The sequence below is a fragment of the Nelumbo nucifera genome, chromosome 3 (assembly GCF_055504915.1).
Source record: "Nelumbo nucifera cultivar China Antique chromosome 3, China Antique-T2T, whole genome shotgun sequence".
Lineage (NCBI taxonomy): Eukaryota > Viridiplantae > Streptophyta > Magnoliopsida > Proteales > Nelumbonaceae > Nelumbo > Nelumbo nucifera.
The window spans coordinates 99,069,346-99,086,842 of NC_142651.1; the positions used below are offsets into that span (position 1 = coordinate 99,069,346).

Here is a 17,497-nt window from a genome sequence, read left to right on the forward strand (position 1 = left end):
TGTTGAGAATAAAATGGACAGTGATTGTACCTACACTTCTCCCAATTTCAATACTTGAAACAGAAGTACAGAACTATTAGTAGACACCTAAAAAGAATATATATACTATTAAATGAATGAGAATGGCAAAAGAAAATTACAATATCTTCATGACTATAAAAGCCTATTGTAAAGAGAAAACCCCAATAGCAAAAACCTAACTACCCAAATATAGATTTGTAAGCCCTATTTCTTCTACCTTATGACTACCAAAAAAATAAAAAATTTCTTCTACCTTATATAAATACATGAATCTATATGAGCCATCTTATATGGTTTACAATATCTTCATGAGCCATCTTTCTCTAGAGGGCTACAACGCTAGTTTGGGGATTCACAAACCCATTAAATAATTTCATTGAGAATGCTTCTTTCAGCTTGCTAAATTCGAAGGGACTTCTTTTCTTGGACGGTTCCTTGGCAAAATTCTTCTTCAGAGTCGCATTTTCCTCCTTCAGAACTTCTATAGCTAAGCTGAGTTGTCTTATTACTTCCCTCTTCTCTTCGTCCTTCTCCATTAATTTGTCTTTTTGGATCCTGTTTTCCACCTTGAGTCTCTCTATTTCTTCTCTAAGCCTCATCACTTCACTCTCACTAGCACTGATTTCACATGAAACTTCTTCCTCTTCCCTCTCTGCATCCACTTGAATTACTTCTTCCTCTTGTTCAGGGTCATCAACTTCAGACTCCCCAGATTCCTCGGAATCAAAATTCTCGGAGTAGCTATCATAAGACTTCTGCATGGGGCTTGTTATCTTCTGAGTTGAGTATTTGCTGTGATAAGGAGACCCTAATGGTGTGACCAGGCGGGCCCCAGATTCTGACTTAAGCTGATCAAATCGTTCGGCTAAGGAGCGGTGTGCCCGGTAGAAATCCTCAACCATGTTAACCAGCTCTGGCCGCTTCTTGTAGTACATCTCGGCACGCTGCGCAAAGGAATCCGCATCTTCTTCAATCAGTTTCAGCATTGCCTTTGTCTTCTCGTCAAGCTCTGTCACATAAGGAAAATTAGCCTCAGTTTAAGAAAATAAGCATAGTCACATGGACAGTGTCGTCGGTGGCAGAGGATGAATGCATCACTAGAATTTGATAATGATATTTGCTTATGTCTAGTCAAACTCCACTATGTCCAAATATCCAATATGTTTATTTTTAGATTGAATCAGATATGCCTACATCCGAATTTGATTTGTTCCTCAGATTCCACTTATGCTTTGAATTTAGATTGAATTCAGATCAAATTCGATAAATATTATCAGAAATAAAATTAAAATAATCTATAAGATAATCCAAAATAAGACTTGAACCCATGCCTCCTTTTGTAAACATACAACACTTAAACCAGCTTGCAAAAGAACTATACTGGATTGGATAGTGGTGGATCCATACTCGATCCGATCAAATATAAATAGATCAAATTTGGGTCACCCTTATGTTCTTTGTTGCAGCCAAATATACTTTATTATGCCGTCTATTAAAGAATGCTACAATAGAATCGGGTGGAACATGACTCCACAGCGAATACCATTGCAGCCCTATTTTTTAGGATTCCAAAAGGGTGGACGAAACCCCACTAGTCCCTAGGCCCAATCCATCATCTACATATTTTATTCAAAGGAAACTGGTAACACCGTGAACAACAGGATCTTGGCTCTTTGAAACTTAAAAAGTTAAAACCCCGAATGATTTTTTTTTTCTTTTTTGCCAGAAAAAAGGGTAACCCATTAGCTAGATCAAGTCATTACAACCTAAATTCAGGCTGCCCTCATTACATACCAAAACATTGTAATTGCAAGCATTATATACTAGAGTATGGGCAGTGAAATTCATTAGATCTACTAAATGATTTTTAGTTTCATAGACAGTAGGTGGCAAAAAATTAAGCTACTTCACCCCAGGTTTCCTAAAAACAGAACCAATAAGTGTGACAATCAGAGGACCTCGGTCACGATTCAGATTCTATGGTGGAGAGGAAAGGCAAGGCCCACCATGTGGTTTAGTCAGAAAACCAGGTTTCATTTGTCATAATTTGTTAAAATGATGAAGTTTGATAGACTAATCTTAGGGGTTGGTCCCCAGCACAGTAGTTTTCCTGAATTACTTTAATTTAGCACACTGTTAGTTGTTCTTCAATACAGTAACGTCTAACAAGAGAAAAATAACCAGAAATCAGAGCTACAAATACTAAAACTAGGGAGCCCCCAACAGTCGAGCTGTCCTGTAAATTAACAATGGACTGACTAGAGAGATAAGGAAGGGTGGGTACCCGTAAGCGTGGATTGGAGCCATGCGGAGCGCCTCGGGCTGTTGTGACTGTCGAACCACCACGAATAGGAAGGCTTCTTCATGCTCAGCATCATCATCTTCTCTTACCTTCACCAAAACCAAACACCACCCACCAACAAAATCAAGCCAAGTAACAGAAATGAAATAATATCAAGAGAAATTTAATTTGACTTAATAAAACTCCCACAATAGTTGGGACTCAACAAAATCCGGCTTATCTCAGAGCCTCCACAGCTCTTAATTTGAATTTTGAAGAACACTTGGAGGGCACACTTTGGGCTGTCTGTGTGTCGCTCCTCCCTCTCCGGGGTCGCAATTTGGAGACAATCCTCAGGGCAGTCCAGAACGAGCCACCAGATTTTGGAACTGGATATCTGATCGTGCTTATCTTTGGCGACAGCCAACTGGCTAAACGGTAGACGGGCCACCTATCCAGTGAACGGTCCTGATCGGCTGATCCCCTCAAATCGGAACACGTTCTGAGTAATGCAGCACTGCCCAAGTGCTAGGTGTCCCGTCACCGTGTCTGCACTGCAGACTGAATTCAAACAGGTATCGCTTTAATTTTGAAAGGGTATTTTTGTCAGAATGCCCTAAACATTGACGAAACGTGTCTTCAAAAACTAAGGATATTTTGGTCATTTCGGCTCAGAATTCAAATCGACTTCGAGGTACCAGACTCTAGACTCTAGTCTAGTCCAAAAATAAAAGCGGAGAAGTACTCCCTAGGGGTTTTTACAGTTCAGTCCATCTCTATGGTGGAGATAGGATCTAGGGGTGGCCTGAAACTCTGGAGTCCAAAAATAAAAAAAAATAACTAAAAAAACAGAGGAAAAGAAATGAAGAAAAACCCCAGCTTCCAGTGTTTAGCAACAACTCTATGAATGGCCAAAATAAGCGGAACCTATTCTAGCAAGATTCTGAACGCCGGATTCAGCTGCTGGAAACCGACGTCCCGGTTAAGAAGACGCGATCACCGGTCAGTAACTAAGTCAATGAGCTACGAAACATCAACACCAAATGCGAATCCAGTCGCCGAGATCTGACCCAACGAATTTCCTAACTTAACCAAATAAGAACTAAGCAGCAGGCCAACAAATGACACAAAACAAGCGTATTGCAAAGTAGGATATGGAGAAGAAGGAGACAGATTGAGAGAGAGAGAGAGAGAGAGAGAGAGAGAGAGAGAGAGAGAGAGAGAGAGAGAGAGAGAGAGAGAGAGAGAGGCGCACCTACCTTGAGTTCCCTCTCGTCGCTGGCTCCAGGGGAGGAGGAGGGAGACGTCCTTCTGTTCGCAAAACTCTGCTCCGACCGAGTAGACTTCAAACCACAGAAGAGGAGAGTGCTTTGTGTGATGTGTTTTAAAACATAGCCCGGTTTCGAGTTTGTCTCATTTTAGGACTGATACGAGCTATTCACCCTATTAGAACGTGACACGCGTCCCGAAGCTGATTTTTGAGCGTCGAGATAGGAATTAACGTACACATGCCTAAAATAATCTACCTTGAATTGTCTAAACTATCCCTACCCACTCCCGTTATTTGCCACCTAACTCTGCATAACGGCTTGGCTGAGACCGAATCAGCCCCCCCACAACATCCCCACCGTGTATCGGGATCATCTCTTGATGATGACATTCAATACATGGCGGCGATGTGCTGTGGGACGTTGTGGGGGCAGTCTTGTGTGGTGCTGTGCTTAGGGTTTTTGTTAGCTAAACCAACCCAGTAATTAAACGACTTCGGATTTGTTCCTTAGAACGCACCTCACACCAACCTCAGAGCACGTTGCCACCTCACACCAACCTCAGAACATGTTGCGGTCGTGCATTTGGAATATCTCTCCATGTGAATCTTACATCATGTCCCAGTTGGAACATCACTCATACTAAAGGGGCGTGTTTTTTTCGGATTTTGAGAGGGGGAAAGTTGGTCAATGGGATTTTGGTTTCCATTGACCAAGAATCTCATGTTCTTTTTTCAGATTTATGTGGGGATTAGGGAATGTTTATTTTCTTGGGTAAGTGATACCTATCTCTTAAGTGGGTAAATAACTTTCTCACTTAGGGGGAAAGTTGCTAACACTTGAATGGCACAAAAATGCCCTTTTCAATAATAGATTTATATGGCTAAAATGGTCATTGCCTTATTTACATGAGAAATAAAAGAAAATGGGTAAATGCACTTGCCCGGATAAGTGTTTCTTAGGAAAAACTTACCCAGATAATTGCATTTACCCGACTAAGTAACTTACAAAAAAGCGAGCGAGGCCTTAAATTATTATTCATGGGAAGTGTCCTCGATATATGATATATGGTGGGATGTGACTATCAAGCTAGTGTGAAACGTACTCTTGTGAGGAGAAATCTGAATTCCCATTAAAGGGATTTGTGACTGCATTGGCTTGTTGGGACAAATGTTTGGAGTGTTTGTTAGTAGCAGTTAGATCTATCAAAAAAGTAAAAATTTACGAGTAATCCAATCCGTCGTCAAAATTCAGGTTGGGTAGGGATGGGCCACTGGCCACAGGCTCACGAGTTCACATCAACGCCCCACAAGGGGGTGCCCCACAACGCCCCGCAACACATCCCGACCTTATATTGGGAATATCTCTCGATGACAAGTATGGGAGATGATGTGACATCATCAGGAGATATTCCCAATACAAGGTCAAGATGTGTTGTGGGGCGCTGATGTGAACTCCAGACTCACAAGTAACCTATTTTGAATCGAATGATTAAACTTGTGTTTTTGGTAAAAAAACCATTGATCCATCTGATCCATGGGTCAAATCCGATCCGATTGCTAGGGCTAGGTTATAAAACTAAACCATTCAATTTAGACTCTTTCTGGTTTGCAGGAATAGGGGTTTAGAATCAGAATCAAAATGAGCTATTCTGACTCCAATTGTTTAATTGAATGGAATCAGAATCCTATTCCCATTCCTATTGAAATGGCATTCCCCCATTTGAGGGAATAGTCATTCCCTACCCCTCTATTAGGAATGAAATCCCATTTTTATTGATTCCAATTCTCATTCTCATTTCTGTTTGAACCAAATAAACTTTGGGAATAAACCATTTCCATTCCAATTCTAATTCTAACCGCAAACTAAACGTATCCTTAGCTCTTTTTTTGTCCTTTTACTTTAGAGTGCTTCATAAAGTGGTTCACTCCTAATTGTGGTCCGACCTGTCGGTTTGAACCCACATTCATTCATTGATACGAGCTGGAACATGTGGAATCATTTTGAGCCACTAGTAAACCATTCCCACATCTCATATTTTAAGGGTTGGCCCTTATTTATAACGTTTCTTGTCATTTTGATTTTTTCCCTTCATTGAATGATCTTAGAAGAAAGTGTCAAATCCGACCCGAACCGGGAAAGCATCAATGGAGTGAGATGGCATTATGATTTTGATTGTGATATGGGCCTTTAAGCTTTTACCAAGAAAAAATAGATTGCAGATTTCGAATCGGCATAAATTTGAATAAATGGGCACAGCTTGGCAGTTTTCGAGTAAGACAAGGGTATTATAGGGATTTCATTTCACAGGGAATTAATTGACTGGGTGTTAGAGATGGAGCGTGCTGGACAAAGAAAGAAAGAGATTGCAACGGTCGAAAAATCGCTTTAGGTGTGGGCCATCGTGACTCGGTGAGTCGGTGGTCGTGGACGAAGAATCTCTGTGTGGCTTCGTCCTCAATGACGAGTTGGCAACTGTCACAAGGTTGTTGGGACTTGGGAATCAGCTGTGAAGCGCCTCGTGTTTGGATAATAGATGTTTGGTTGCAGGCATCGTGTTGTTGTAGGATGACTAAATAATCCATGCCGATCACAACCTGGGCTGAAGGCTGAAGCTATTTGAGCACCAAACAGGCTCATTGTCTGAGCAGCCTGAGATGGGTGGATAGACTTTAGGGGGGCGTTTTTTTTTTGGATTTGGAGAGGGGGGAAAGTTGGTAAATGTGATTTTGGTTTTCATTGACCAAGAATTTCATGTTTTTATTTTTCAACTTCATATGGGGAATAGGAAAAGTTTATTTTCATGGGTATCACTTTTCCAGGAAAATGTGATACTCATCAACTAAGTGGATACATAATTTTTCTATATATGGGAAAAGTTGTCAATATTTGAATGAGACAAAAATGCCCATTTTAATAATGGATTTCTAAGGTTAAAATGCCATTGTCTTATTTACCTGGGAAACAAAATAATATGGGTACATGCAATTTACCGAAAAGGGAATAGGCATCGTGTTGTTCAAACTTTAAACTTGGTGAATGGTGACCACAACATTTAAGGCTGCATTTGGTTGCAATGTAAACCTTGAACCAAGTATAAATTTTGCCTAAGTTTGGAAAGAGTATAAATACAAATGTATAGAATACAAAACCTTGTATTTTGTATTCTTTTGTATAGTCTGTTCTATACATATTTGTATTTGTGAGCCATATATGATTCAGTTGGTAAAAGTACAAATACGAATACATACAATAAAAATACAAGGTATAGAAATATAAAGTACAAAATTTGTACAGTATATATTTGTATTTATACTCTTACCAAACTGAGCCTATAATTCACACTCCTACGCGATACAAAATTTGTAATTTTTATCTTATTTGCTGTCACTAGTAGTCTAGTAGTTTAGTATAAAATTTGCATTTAAAAAACTAATGCAATCTAGTACCACCTTCCCATAACCTCAAAATTTTCTTATATAAAGTGGACCACATCATCACGCTTCCTACCTCATTCCCAAACAAATAACCTTATCACACTTTTATTTTTTATTTTATTTTTCACAAATAAAATACAACGCCCCAAATCTGAAGCAAAAGTAAATCAAAATTTACACTTAGCCTATTTTGTCTTCTATGCTTTTAAACCTATGCAAATGAAATGATAGGACAGATAGAGGGCTGTTGTGCCATACACGAAGAGTGGTGCATGAACATGAGAAACTGTGATTGTTGCATCATAAAACTTCGGATCCGGAGATACAACGCTTTATCGGTAAAGGCTCCATAATAATTGCAAGGTGCATGTACTAAAGTTTGAACTTCACACGTTGGGGTGGTGATTCATTATTTCATTAAGAGATGGACCACCAGTGGCGGTATTGGGATATGGGCTGTAGGAGGATTTAATTATTTATATAAATAAATAAATAAATATATATATGGGTGCTCTCTTCGTGCAAGAAATAGAATTTAATTATATAATTCTATTGTTAATAACTAGAATTAACAATATATATATATATATATATTTAATTATATAAATAATAATAGTTATTATAAATATTGTTAATAACTAGATACTGAACCGTTTGAATAGTTTTAGCTGTTTTTTATTTTTTATTTTTTTATCAGAATGGATTGATCGTTTGGTTTGAACGGTTGGACCATTTGACCAAGTAATCGGACCCTTGACTGGTTCGGTCACCGGGTTGGTTTTAAAATTATATAAATATTGTTAGATAATTAGATATATATAATTATCTAATTATATAAATATATAATAGTTATTATAAATAGTGTTAATAACTAGATATCGAACTGTTTGAACGGGTTTGACCGTTTTTTATTATTTTTTTTAATTTTTTATTTTTTTTCAGAATGGGCCGACCGTTTGGTTCGAATGGCTGGACCGTTCAACCCGATAACCGGACCCCTGACCGGTTCGGTCTCTGGGTCGATTTTAAAAACCATGATGTTATGTTATTCAAGCGTGTGACTCATACGACCCGAAAATGGAACCATTTTGGCCATTGATTTTTGGGTCGACAATTCAACCGTCTGGTTCGAATGGACATCCCGTTCTAACAACAAAAATTTAAAAAGGCCAAAAACCATTGAACGGGTCAACGGGTTAACGGTTCGACCACTCGGGTCAATAGGTTGTTGACCGATTCAACGGTTTTTGGCCAGGGACCGGGATTGGAGTAAAACGGAATTGGTTGCCTAGACGGTTCCCAATTAAAAATATAAAAAAACAAACGACCCGTTCTTAAAACAAAAATTACAAAAAAATTGTGTGTGAGGTCCATTAATCAGTATCATACGTGTTATGTCATTCGAGCATGTGACTCATACGACCTAAAAACGGAACCGTTTTGGCCACTGATTTTTGGGTCGACGGTTCGACTGTTCGGTTCGAATGGATGGCTGTTTTGACAATAAAATAAAAAAAAGAACAAAAACCATTGAACGGGTCAATGGTTCGACCGCCCGGGTCAATGGGTCGTTGACCGATTCAACGATTTTTGGTCAGGGGCTGAGATTAGAATAAAATGGAACTGATTGACTGGATTGTTCCCAATTAAAAATAAATAAAAAACAACAAAAAACCATTGAACAAGTCAAACGGGTCGATGGTTCAACTGCTCGGGTCAATGAATCGTTGACTGATTCAACGATTTTTGGCCAGGGACCGAATCAACGGGTCGATGGTTCCATTTCAGACCCTGCGAAGCAGGCCCCTCCGCTAGTTCATTATTAAGAGAAAAGACTGCTATTTTACTATGGGTCATAGTCATAATAACAAAGTCTTCAATAATAAGTCTATGCCCCCGCCCGTTATCATCCACGGATCTCATTTATGAAGACTTTCCCAAGTCTTGATAGTGATCCAGTATATTCCAATCAAGTGAATGAAATCAAAATTAACTTTAATGCTTTTTGCAGAAACAACCGGTGTTCTATTGCTTGTGTGGCCAAAAATCACTTTGGCCAGATTTTAGACTTTAAAGCATATGAAATTGGATGTACAAGTGTACAACTATTAATCTTGATGAAGCATGGACTGTTTGGGAAGCTAATCTTGCCCTCAACTTCAACGGGAAACCCATCACAATTGAAGGAGAGTCTAAGTTGGTTATTGATAGCTTGAAGAACCGAGTGAAACCCCCATAGAGACAAAGAATGATCATCGAAGGTTGCAGAACTTTGATTGAGAGGATTGATGGTAACACCTACTAGGAAGGTAATCAAGTGGCTGATTAGCTTGCAAATTTTGCTCACTCCAACGATGTATCCATTCCTTCTCTTCCCTTTTCTTTAAGCATTTTATCTTGTGCTAACATTTGGGGACGTGATAGGCCCCCAATTGAATTGAATTACATTGCTTTATCTTTTATGTTTGGCCCACTCTACCCCACACAATCACAGACCTTTGACCTCTCTATGTTGAATTGAATCAGCATTAGACAATTAATCTCACCCTTTTGTGTTAGTGTTAATAATACAGAGAAATGTAAGTGAAACAACGTTATTGTTGGGTTTATGGGTTTCATCAAGGGTATTTTAGGAAATCTTATAAATATAACTTGTGTTATGTCTTGTAATCTCAGCTATTGGAGATAACTAAGGTCCAAGGGCTAGTATCTATTAGGTTTGGGTCGAGATTAAGGAGCCAAGGGTTGAAAGGTGGAGATTAAAAGTGGCACTCTAGAGTGGATGGCTGAGATAGAAAATGGAATGGAGGGCTGACATCTAATGACTAGGGGCTGAATGGTGTTATGGGCACACCATCCAGGAACGCACTGCGGAGCAGTCATAGGCAGCAGCATGCATGGCAGGCCGCACAGCAGCAGGCACCGCTTGGCAGCGCCGCACAGCAGCACGCACCGATAGCGCGCAACGCGCACCGCCAGGCAGCAGTGCGCACCGCACGCACCGCGCACCCACCCGGCACCGCACGGCAGCGGCACCATGGCGCGTAGCACGCACCGCCAGGCAGCAGCCCGCACCGCACGCACTGCACGACAGCACGCACCGCGCACACTCCCGGCACCGCACGGCAGCGACACCTTGAGCTGCGCGCACGCACCGCGCGGCAGCGGCACCATGAGTCGCGCGCACGCACCCGGCAGCAGTAGCAGAGCGGGGCCCACACGACAGCTCATAGGGGTGGGCCCACCCTTATCCGGACACGTCAAGCCAGCTCGCCGCCAGCCTACCTTATCCTTATCTTATCCCTTATCCCTTATCTTTATCTAATCTTTTTATCTTTATCTTAAGTAAGAGTGAGTTACCATTAGGAGTAGGTAATTAGGAGTTTGAGTTCAAATTGGAGTTTGAGTTTAATTAGGAATTCCCTTCTGTAATCTCCTATTTAAGGAGCTACGAATTGAAATAAAGGTATTCAGTTTTCCAGTCAAGAAAATAGTGAGGAGAGTTCGGGTGGTCTTTTGGACAAATCACCCATTCAGTTCCACAATAGGGTCTACACGCAAGAGAAGGCGCAAGGGGAAGCAGGGCTTTCGCACCGTGGACCGGCCCGTGACGGGATCCTACACGCGGGACCATAACAAATTGGTATCAGAGCCAAACGTCATGGGCGATATGGAGCAACTATCTTCCAAAGTCCACGAACTGGAATACCAACTTGTAGAAACCAACATGGAGGTTCGTGAAGTCAGGGAAGACGTCGGGGAGATGCGACGCCTGCTGGAAGCATTCCTCTCCAACAAAGAAATGAGTTCGGAGGGAATCGCCAACACCAATAGATGCCGTCCGGACTGGGCAGAGGCATGCAGCGAACAACAGATCGCTGCCCCTACAGCTGCAGTTATTTTCAAGGATCAGCGCACGGAGGATGAAACTGTAAAGTCTCCTCCTTTGGCCGGGGACGATGTCACGAACATTATAGTAGAACCCGTAGAATGCGCTCCTTTGACGAAGACAGGTGGGTTTGGCGATGTTGCTGGGGCTTTACCGGAGGCCTTGGCTCGGCGTGGACATAAAGCTATGGTTGCGGCACCACAGTATGGTAACTATACAGAAATCCAAGAAACAGGAGTGTGCAAGAGATGTAAGTGGAGGGGCAGGATATAGAGGTAATTTTCTTCCAAGCTTATACTGATGGCATAGATTTTGTGTTCATGGACAGCCCTTCTTATAGAGAAGGGTGGGCACCCTTGGGTCCTTCTTATAGAGAAGGGTGGATACAATTGGGATTAGAGAGAAAGAGGGGGTGGCAGCTGGGTTTTAGCAAAGATATGGGCACCCTAGGGTTTCTAATGAAGGGTTAGAATGGTTCTAGGGTGATCCTAAGGCTGAGAAGAGAATGAGAGGGTGCCCAATATTATGTAGGGCTGAGATTTGGGCGCCTAGAAATGGAGGGTGGAGATTAAGGTGCCTAGGGTTGAAAGGTGGAGATTAAAATGAGTGGGTGGCGCCCTAGAGTGGATGGTTGAGATAGAAAATGGAATGAATGGCTGAGATCTAATGACTAGGGGCTGAATGGTGAGGATTAGAAGTTAGGTGGCGCCTTAGGGTTAAAAAGCTAAAAAGAGAGTGCCCTAAAATGAACGGTGGAGATTAGAAGGGATGGAAGGTGGAGATTAAGCAGCTAGGGGCGGTTAGGGTTTGCTAAGGATGAAAAGAATGAGCTAGAAGGTGCCCTAGGGTTTGCTAACGAGAGGGGAGCATGCTAATACAGTAGGAGGGGTGCCATTCTGGGTTTAGTAGATAAGAGGCTCCCTCCTGTTCATAGTTTTTCACAGAAACACCCCTCCTCCCAACTGGACTTCACACCAGCTTCCCAAAAACTGCATTTCAGCCATGTAACTTCCCCAGTTTTCCACAGAAGTTGCACAGAGACCCTCAGAGGTCACAACATTGAATTTAACTGGGAAAAGGGCACATTTTGACTATTCTAAGGCCGAAAGTACTCCTGAAATTATGCCCTTAAGGCATCAAAATACAGAGTTATCACACCCCCAACTTAACTATTGCTAGTCCCTTAGCAATGCAACCTTAAAATTACACTGAGTAAAGAGATCATTCCCATTGCAAGATCATCCCTCACAAAATTAGCCAAGTATCCTGATTCCAAAATTCTCAAACTTTGTATAGATCGGTATTGAGCTTAAGGGGTAAAACTGTCATAGTTTGAATATCGCAGAAACTTGGCTTAAAAATCTTATTTACCCTTCCATTTGTAGACTATCTTGATGAGCTGAGATTGATTTTTGAAATCAGGTGGGTATTCTTCTTATCATTTTTTATAGTGGATTTTTGCCCCTGAACTTGATATGCACACTTATTTTTATTGTTACCTTCCACTGTTTCACGCGAATCTCGACACTTGCCTTAGGTGAAGAGACCCAATTACTAAGTGTTAGGTAAGTGTCTTTGGCATTCCCTTTTCTGTTTGACGCGAATCTCGACACTTGACTTAGGTGAAGAGACCCGATTATTAAGTCTAGGGTGTCCATTGACCTTTTATTCTTTTCTTTTTGCAACATTGTTCAGGGCAGTCCACTGTTTCTAACAATTTGAAGAATTTTTGTCTAATTTCTCTATCTTTCTCTTCTTCTCTTAGCAGGGGCAAACTTGGGAGTATTTCCCAATTTCTAAATGGTTTCGAAAATATTCAAATAAGACCAATTTTTACTCCTATCACTTGCTACCAATTTCTACAAAATTCAATATTCTTTTATTAGTTTCCTCAACTTTTTTTGTTTGGAAATCTTTTTCAATGGAAAAAAAAAATTATTTTTCAATGAAATTTTAATTCTACATATTTAAAGGCTTAGCTTCCCAATGAAATTTTTTTCATTTTCTCTCTCTTTCTCTTTCTCTCTCTCTCTTTCCTTACCTCCCAACTTAAGCGCCATTGTCCCCAATGGCATGACTAGACTGATGCAAAAAGGACTTGGGCCAAAGGGAACAATCAAGAGGGTTTTCTTGAGGGGTTCAAGGTCTACCAATTGGTCTCGAATCAAGAAAAGAAACAACTCTAATCCTACAGACAACCGAAAACTACGTTGGGTTGCCTCCCAACCAGCGCTAAGTTTAACGTCTTCAGCCAGACACATTCACGCACTTCTTTCATCTACACTCTCAGACTCACTTTCTTCTTCACACAGACAGGGCTCAGATTGGGCCAACCAAGGGTCAGACAGGGCATCTAAAAGATCGTCCACTATATCTACCTTGAACTCATCTTCCCCTAGGTTTGGATACTTAGTGGCACTAAATACATTTAGCTAGACTTTCTGCTCCCCAAATGAAATGTCAATTTCTCCCGATTTACAGTTGATGTTTGCATTGGCCATTGCTAGAAACGGACGTCCTAAGATTATTGGGTTATGGTTCAACTCCTTGGCTTGGGTCAGGTCTAGGACAAAAAAATCTACTAGGAAGTAACAGTCCTCTATCCTAACAATGACGTCCTCAATAACACCTTGAGGAGTCTTGACTGACCGATCAGCGAGTTGCAGGATTACTGGGGTCGGTTTTAACTTGCCGATCCTAAACCTATCGTAAATACTAGAATGAAGCATATTCACGCTGGCCCCAAGATCCAATAGGGCCTGAACGAAAGTGATTCCAGAGATGACACAGCTTATGAGAGGAGCACCAGGGTCATTCATTTTCTGGGGAAGTTGGTTTAGGAGATCCACACTAACATCTACCAAGAGCATAACCTTTTGTGGGGCCAATCGTGGCTCCCTCTTTTGAGTACATACTCTTTCAAGAACTTGGCATAGGCCGGGACTTGTTGGATCGTGTCGAGGAGAGGGTTGTTAATATGGACTTGCTTGAATAACTCCCTGATCTCCTCGTTGCTAGTCTCTTTCTTCTTTCACACCGGCCCGGCTGTGAGTGCAATTGGATAGGGAACTACAGGTTGGTTCAGTATAGGCTCTTCCTCTAAATTTTCCTTTCCTTTTTCTTTCCCCCAACTTATGGTCTTATTGCTCATTTTCTTCTTCACCAATGTTTTCAACTTTCTTTTTCTCATACAGGTCCTCTAAAATCCTTCCACTCCTTAAGGTTGTAATAGCCTTGGTATTTTCAAAATGAGGGTTCTTAGGAGGTGGTTGAATCTGTTATAGAGGAAAACCCGATGGCTGATTTCTAGGATTCGCAACCGGTTGACTCGGTAGTTGCCCTACTTCTCTCCTTGCCTTTGCTTTAGCTAACTGTCATATTTGGTTTTCTAATTTGGCAATGGACTGCTGTTGATTTAGGATCAGCTGCTGAAACTGCATGAATATCTACTGTACGGGTTTGGGGAGGTTGTGGGTAAGCCTGATACGATTGAGCCAATTGATTCCTAGAGTACATCTACTAGAATTGACTCCACACTTGTGGCCTCTGAAATTGTTGGGCCATGGAGTTAGATGGATGATGATACTGTTGGGACTGTGTGTAGGTTTGGCATGGTTGAGCCGGTTGAGTCCTAGGGTAATCATTGTACTTCCAATGAATAAGGGCTTCAGACCACTGAGAGTGCACACCTGGTAGGGGGTTTCCCCACCTAGGGTTATATGGGCGAAAGAATGGGTTAGCATTGGGTTCGAAAAATTTGTTGGTTGCATGCACTTGGTCTGGAATGACTGGTTGACATGGGCCCACCGCAGGGCACTGGCTAACATGATGGGTCAGGCTTGCACAAATGGAACATGTTGGATATGATGACAAGGTTGGGCATGGGCCACTTTGTTAACGAAATGCAAGGATTTGATCGTCTTTGGGCCATCCCATTAATCTTATCCAGTTGTTGAGACATATGTTCTAATTTATCCGTGGCTCAGGTTGGAAGTAGTTTCTCATTCCACAAACTCCGGCCATTGAATTCATTTTATTTTGTTTTAACCCCCATTTTCTTCTTTTTTTTTGAAATTTGAAATTTGAAATTTTAATTTTAATTTCAAATTTAGATTTTGAAATTTAAATTCTGCAATTTAAACTCAAACTTGAATTTTAAAATTTTTTATTTTCTCCTTCTTTTATTTATTTTATTTTTTATTTGAAATTTAAATTTAGATTTTGAAACTTAAATTCCTGAAATTTAAATTCAAATTTTAAATTTATTTTTTTTTAAATGCAAGCAATTCAAACACACGACCTACGGGCTGACCTAAGGTTTCCTAAACTAGTGGTTCGACCAATGTGAATCCTCTTAGGTTCACTTGGAATTATACCACTTCCTTTGGATAGCCAAGTAAGAGGTGGGGATGTGGGAGGCTCCCCTTGCTCTCGCAAGGACCTAATTAAGTAACCACAAAACCCACTTAGGCTTAGCTGATTAACCTCTTTCCTTAGACACCAACCGTCGATTATGGGAAGTAATTACAAGCTTCCCTAAAATTCAGCACACTTTTGAACCAAATGTGAGGCTCCCTAAAAGATCTTGCTATCCAAATTTTAAATTAGGGTTTAGGGTGAACCGCACGTTAAGGGTGGTGATTTTTGGGCCAAGGAAGGGTGATGAAATCTCCACCTTATCTTATTTAAGTTGGATTGCCCTTAAATGGATTAACGAAAAAAAAACACAACAAATAGAATAAATGCAACTAATTACAATGTATGAACAATTATTTCTAATATGCAATTTAGCAATTTAACATAAAATAATAAAATAAAACTAATTCAGCAAAAGGAACAATTAAAATAATAAAAAAAGAAAGAAAACCTAACACATCCACAACTAACAAGATAATTTCAACAATTAAATAATCCTAAATGATGCATGCTCTAGAATATCAAACCCTAAATGTTGGAATGCAAATGAATTTTTTTTTAATTTTAATTTTAATTTTTTAAATTATTTTATTTTATTTTATTTTTGAAATTCGAAATTTAAAATTTTGAAATTCAAATTCAAATTCATATTTAGATTCGAATTTAAATTTAAATTTCAAATTTGAAATTTAAACTCAAATTCGAAAATTTGAACAATTTCCCATTTAACAATTAATTATTCAATTAAATAACTAATTAAAGGGCAACTAAATAAAGCAACAAATAATTATTGCAAACAGTAAATAAAAAATTAATTGTGATAAAAATAAATTAGCAACTATGAAAACAAATTCTAACAAGAAAAAAAAATTAGCTACTCGAAAGATGAAACCGAAGATAAAAAAAAAAGAAAGATTATTCAGCAATAAAAAATAAAATAAAAGAAACGAAAAAAAAATATCTGAGAATAAAAAACAAACAAACCTAATAAAACAGAAATTTGAACAAGAAATTAAAATAAAGAAAAAGTTAGATTTAGAAACAAAATGAAAGAAAAATAATACTAAAAAAATAAATTGGATCTAGAAAAAAAAATTAATTAAAAATTCAAAAATCACTATTCTACCAAAAAAAGAGAAAAAAATAAAAAATAAAATGGGACGATTACACCTGAAATGCAATCCAATTAATCTTCTCTTTTCTTCTCTCCTACAGTCCCACAATGCTCCGGTACCCTACCTTTCGCTATTTCATCCTACAAAATCAAAGAGAAGTAAGAATTAAAATGAGATAATGGATCAAGTAATAAAACAAAAATAAAAAATAATGAAACAAATCTGGATAAAGCAAATAATTTTTTTTTCCGTTGCTTCCCCGACAACAGCGCTAGTAAATGGTTAATGGTGAGACTTCGGAACACCAATTTTAATATTTATAAATTTTTTTTCGATTCTCAAACATTTACAAACGTAGTAAATGGTGAGAACAAGTCGTATCCATAGGGAAGCGAGGGAAAAATCGTTATTTACATAAATCCGGGAAAGATAACACAATTGAGAGTTGCATAAACATTGAATTTAATTAATTAAACTGAAATTCATTAAAATAAAATTTGAACAATGCTGGGAGTGAAAAGTGCAAAATAAATAAATAAATAACAGAAATAAATAAATAAGAGGAACGAAATAAAAAGTTTGTAATCCGATCAGAGGTAGCAATCTCCGGATCTCTCCTTTGAACCTCGAATTTCTCGAGCTAGGCTTTCCGTCTTACCTGGCCAAATTCCAGATCTGTAGAAAAGAAACCAAAAATCAAACTGAATGAAAGTAAATTGCATAAAGGATAAAACGAAACTGGAAATGAAAGAACATAAATTAAATTTAAGACTAATGGTTGGGATCTGAATCCAAAAGTGGTAGTAGTGGCTTAGGCGAACTGCAAGCAGGAACCCCTCCTCTTGCCTGGGCATCTTCCTCTTCCTCTACCCTTGAACTTCTTAAGATTAGCCTTTCGTCTTACCTGGGGGCAGAATCCAACCCCTTCTCAGGAGCCCTTGGGTCCTTCTTATTGAGAAAGGTGGATACAACTGGGATTAAAGAGAAAGAGGGGGTGACAGCTGAGTTTTAGCAAAGATATGGGCACCCTAGGGTTTCTAATGAAGGGCTAGAATGGTTCTGGGGTGATC

The 17,497-nt window shown here is 39.6% G+C and overlaps 1 protein-coding gene across 5 annotated transcripts; it reads right to left on the reverse strand.

Moving 5' to 3' along the window:
- Window positions 1-76: 76 nt before the first annotated feature.
- Window positions 77-3,702, reverse strand: NET3C (Kinase interacting (KIP1-like) family protein). 5 transcript variants are annotated; one of them, XM_088901496.1, is made up of 4 exons: window positions 3,562-3,702; window positions 2,530-2,863; window positions 2,306-2,412; window positions 77-1,030 (listed from the first exon to the last, which is right to left on the reverse strand). In XM_088901496.1, exons 3-4 carry the CDS (start codon window positions 2,400-2,402, stop codon window positions 345-347), a joined length of 783 nt encoding a protein of 260 aa, XP_088757622.1. In that variant the 5' UTR covers window positions 2,403-2,412; window positions 2,530-2,863; window positions 3,562-3,702; the 3' UTR covers window positions 77-344. The 5 variants fall into 5 exon arrangements, with proteins under 5 accessions (XP_088757622.1, XP_088757621.1, XP_010245356.1 ...); XM_088901495.1 differs by having other exon boundaries at window positions 2,513-2,863; XM_010247054.3 differs by lacking the exon at window positions 2,530-2,863 and having other exon boundaries at window positions 3,562-3,693.
- Between the last annotated feature and the right edge of the window lie 13,795 nt (window positions 3,703-17,497).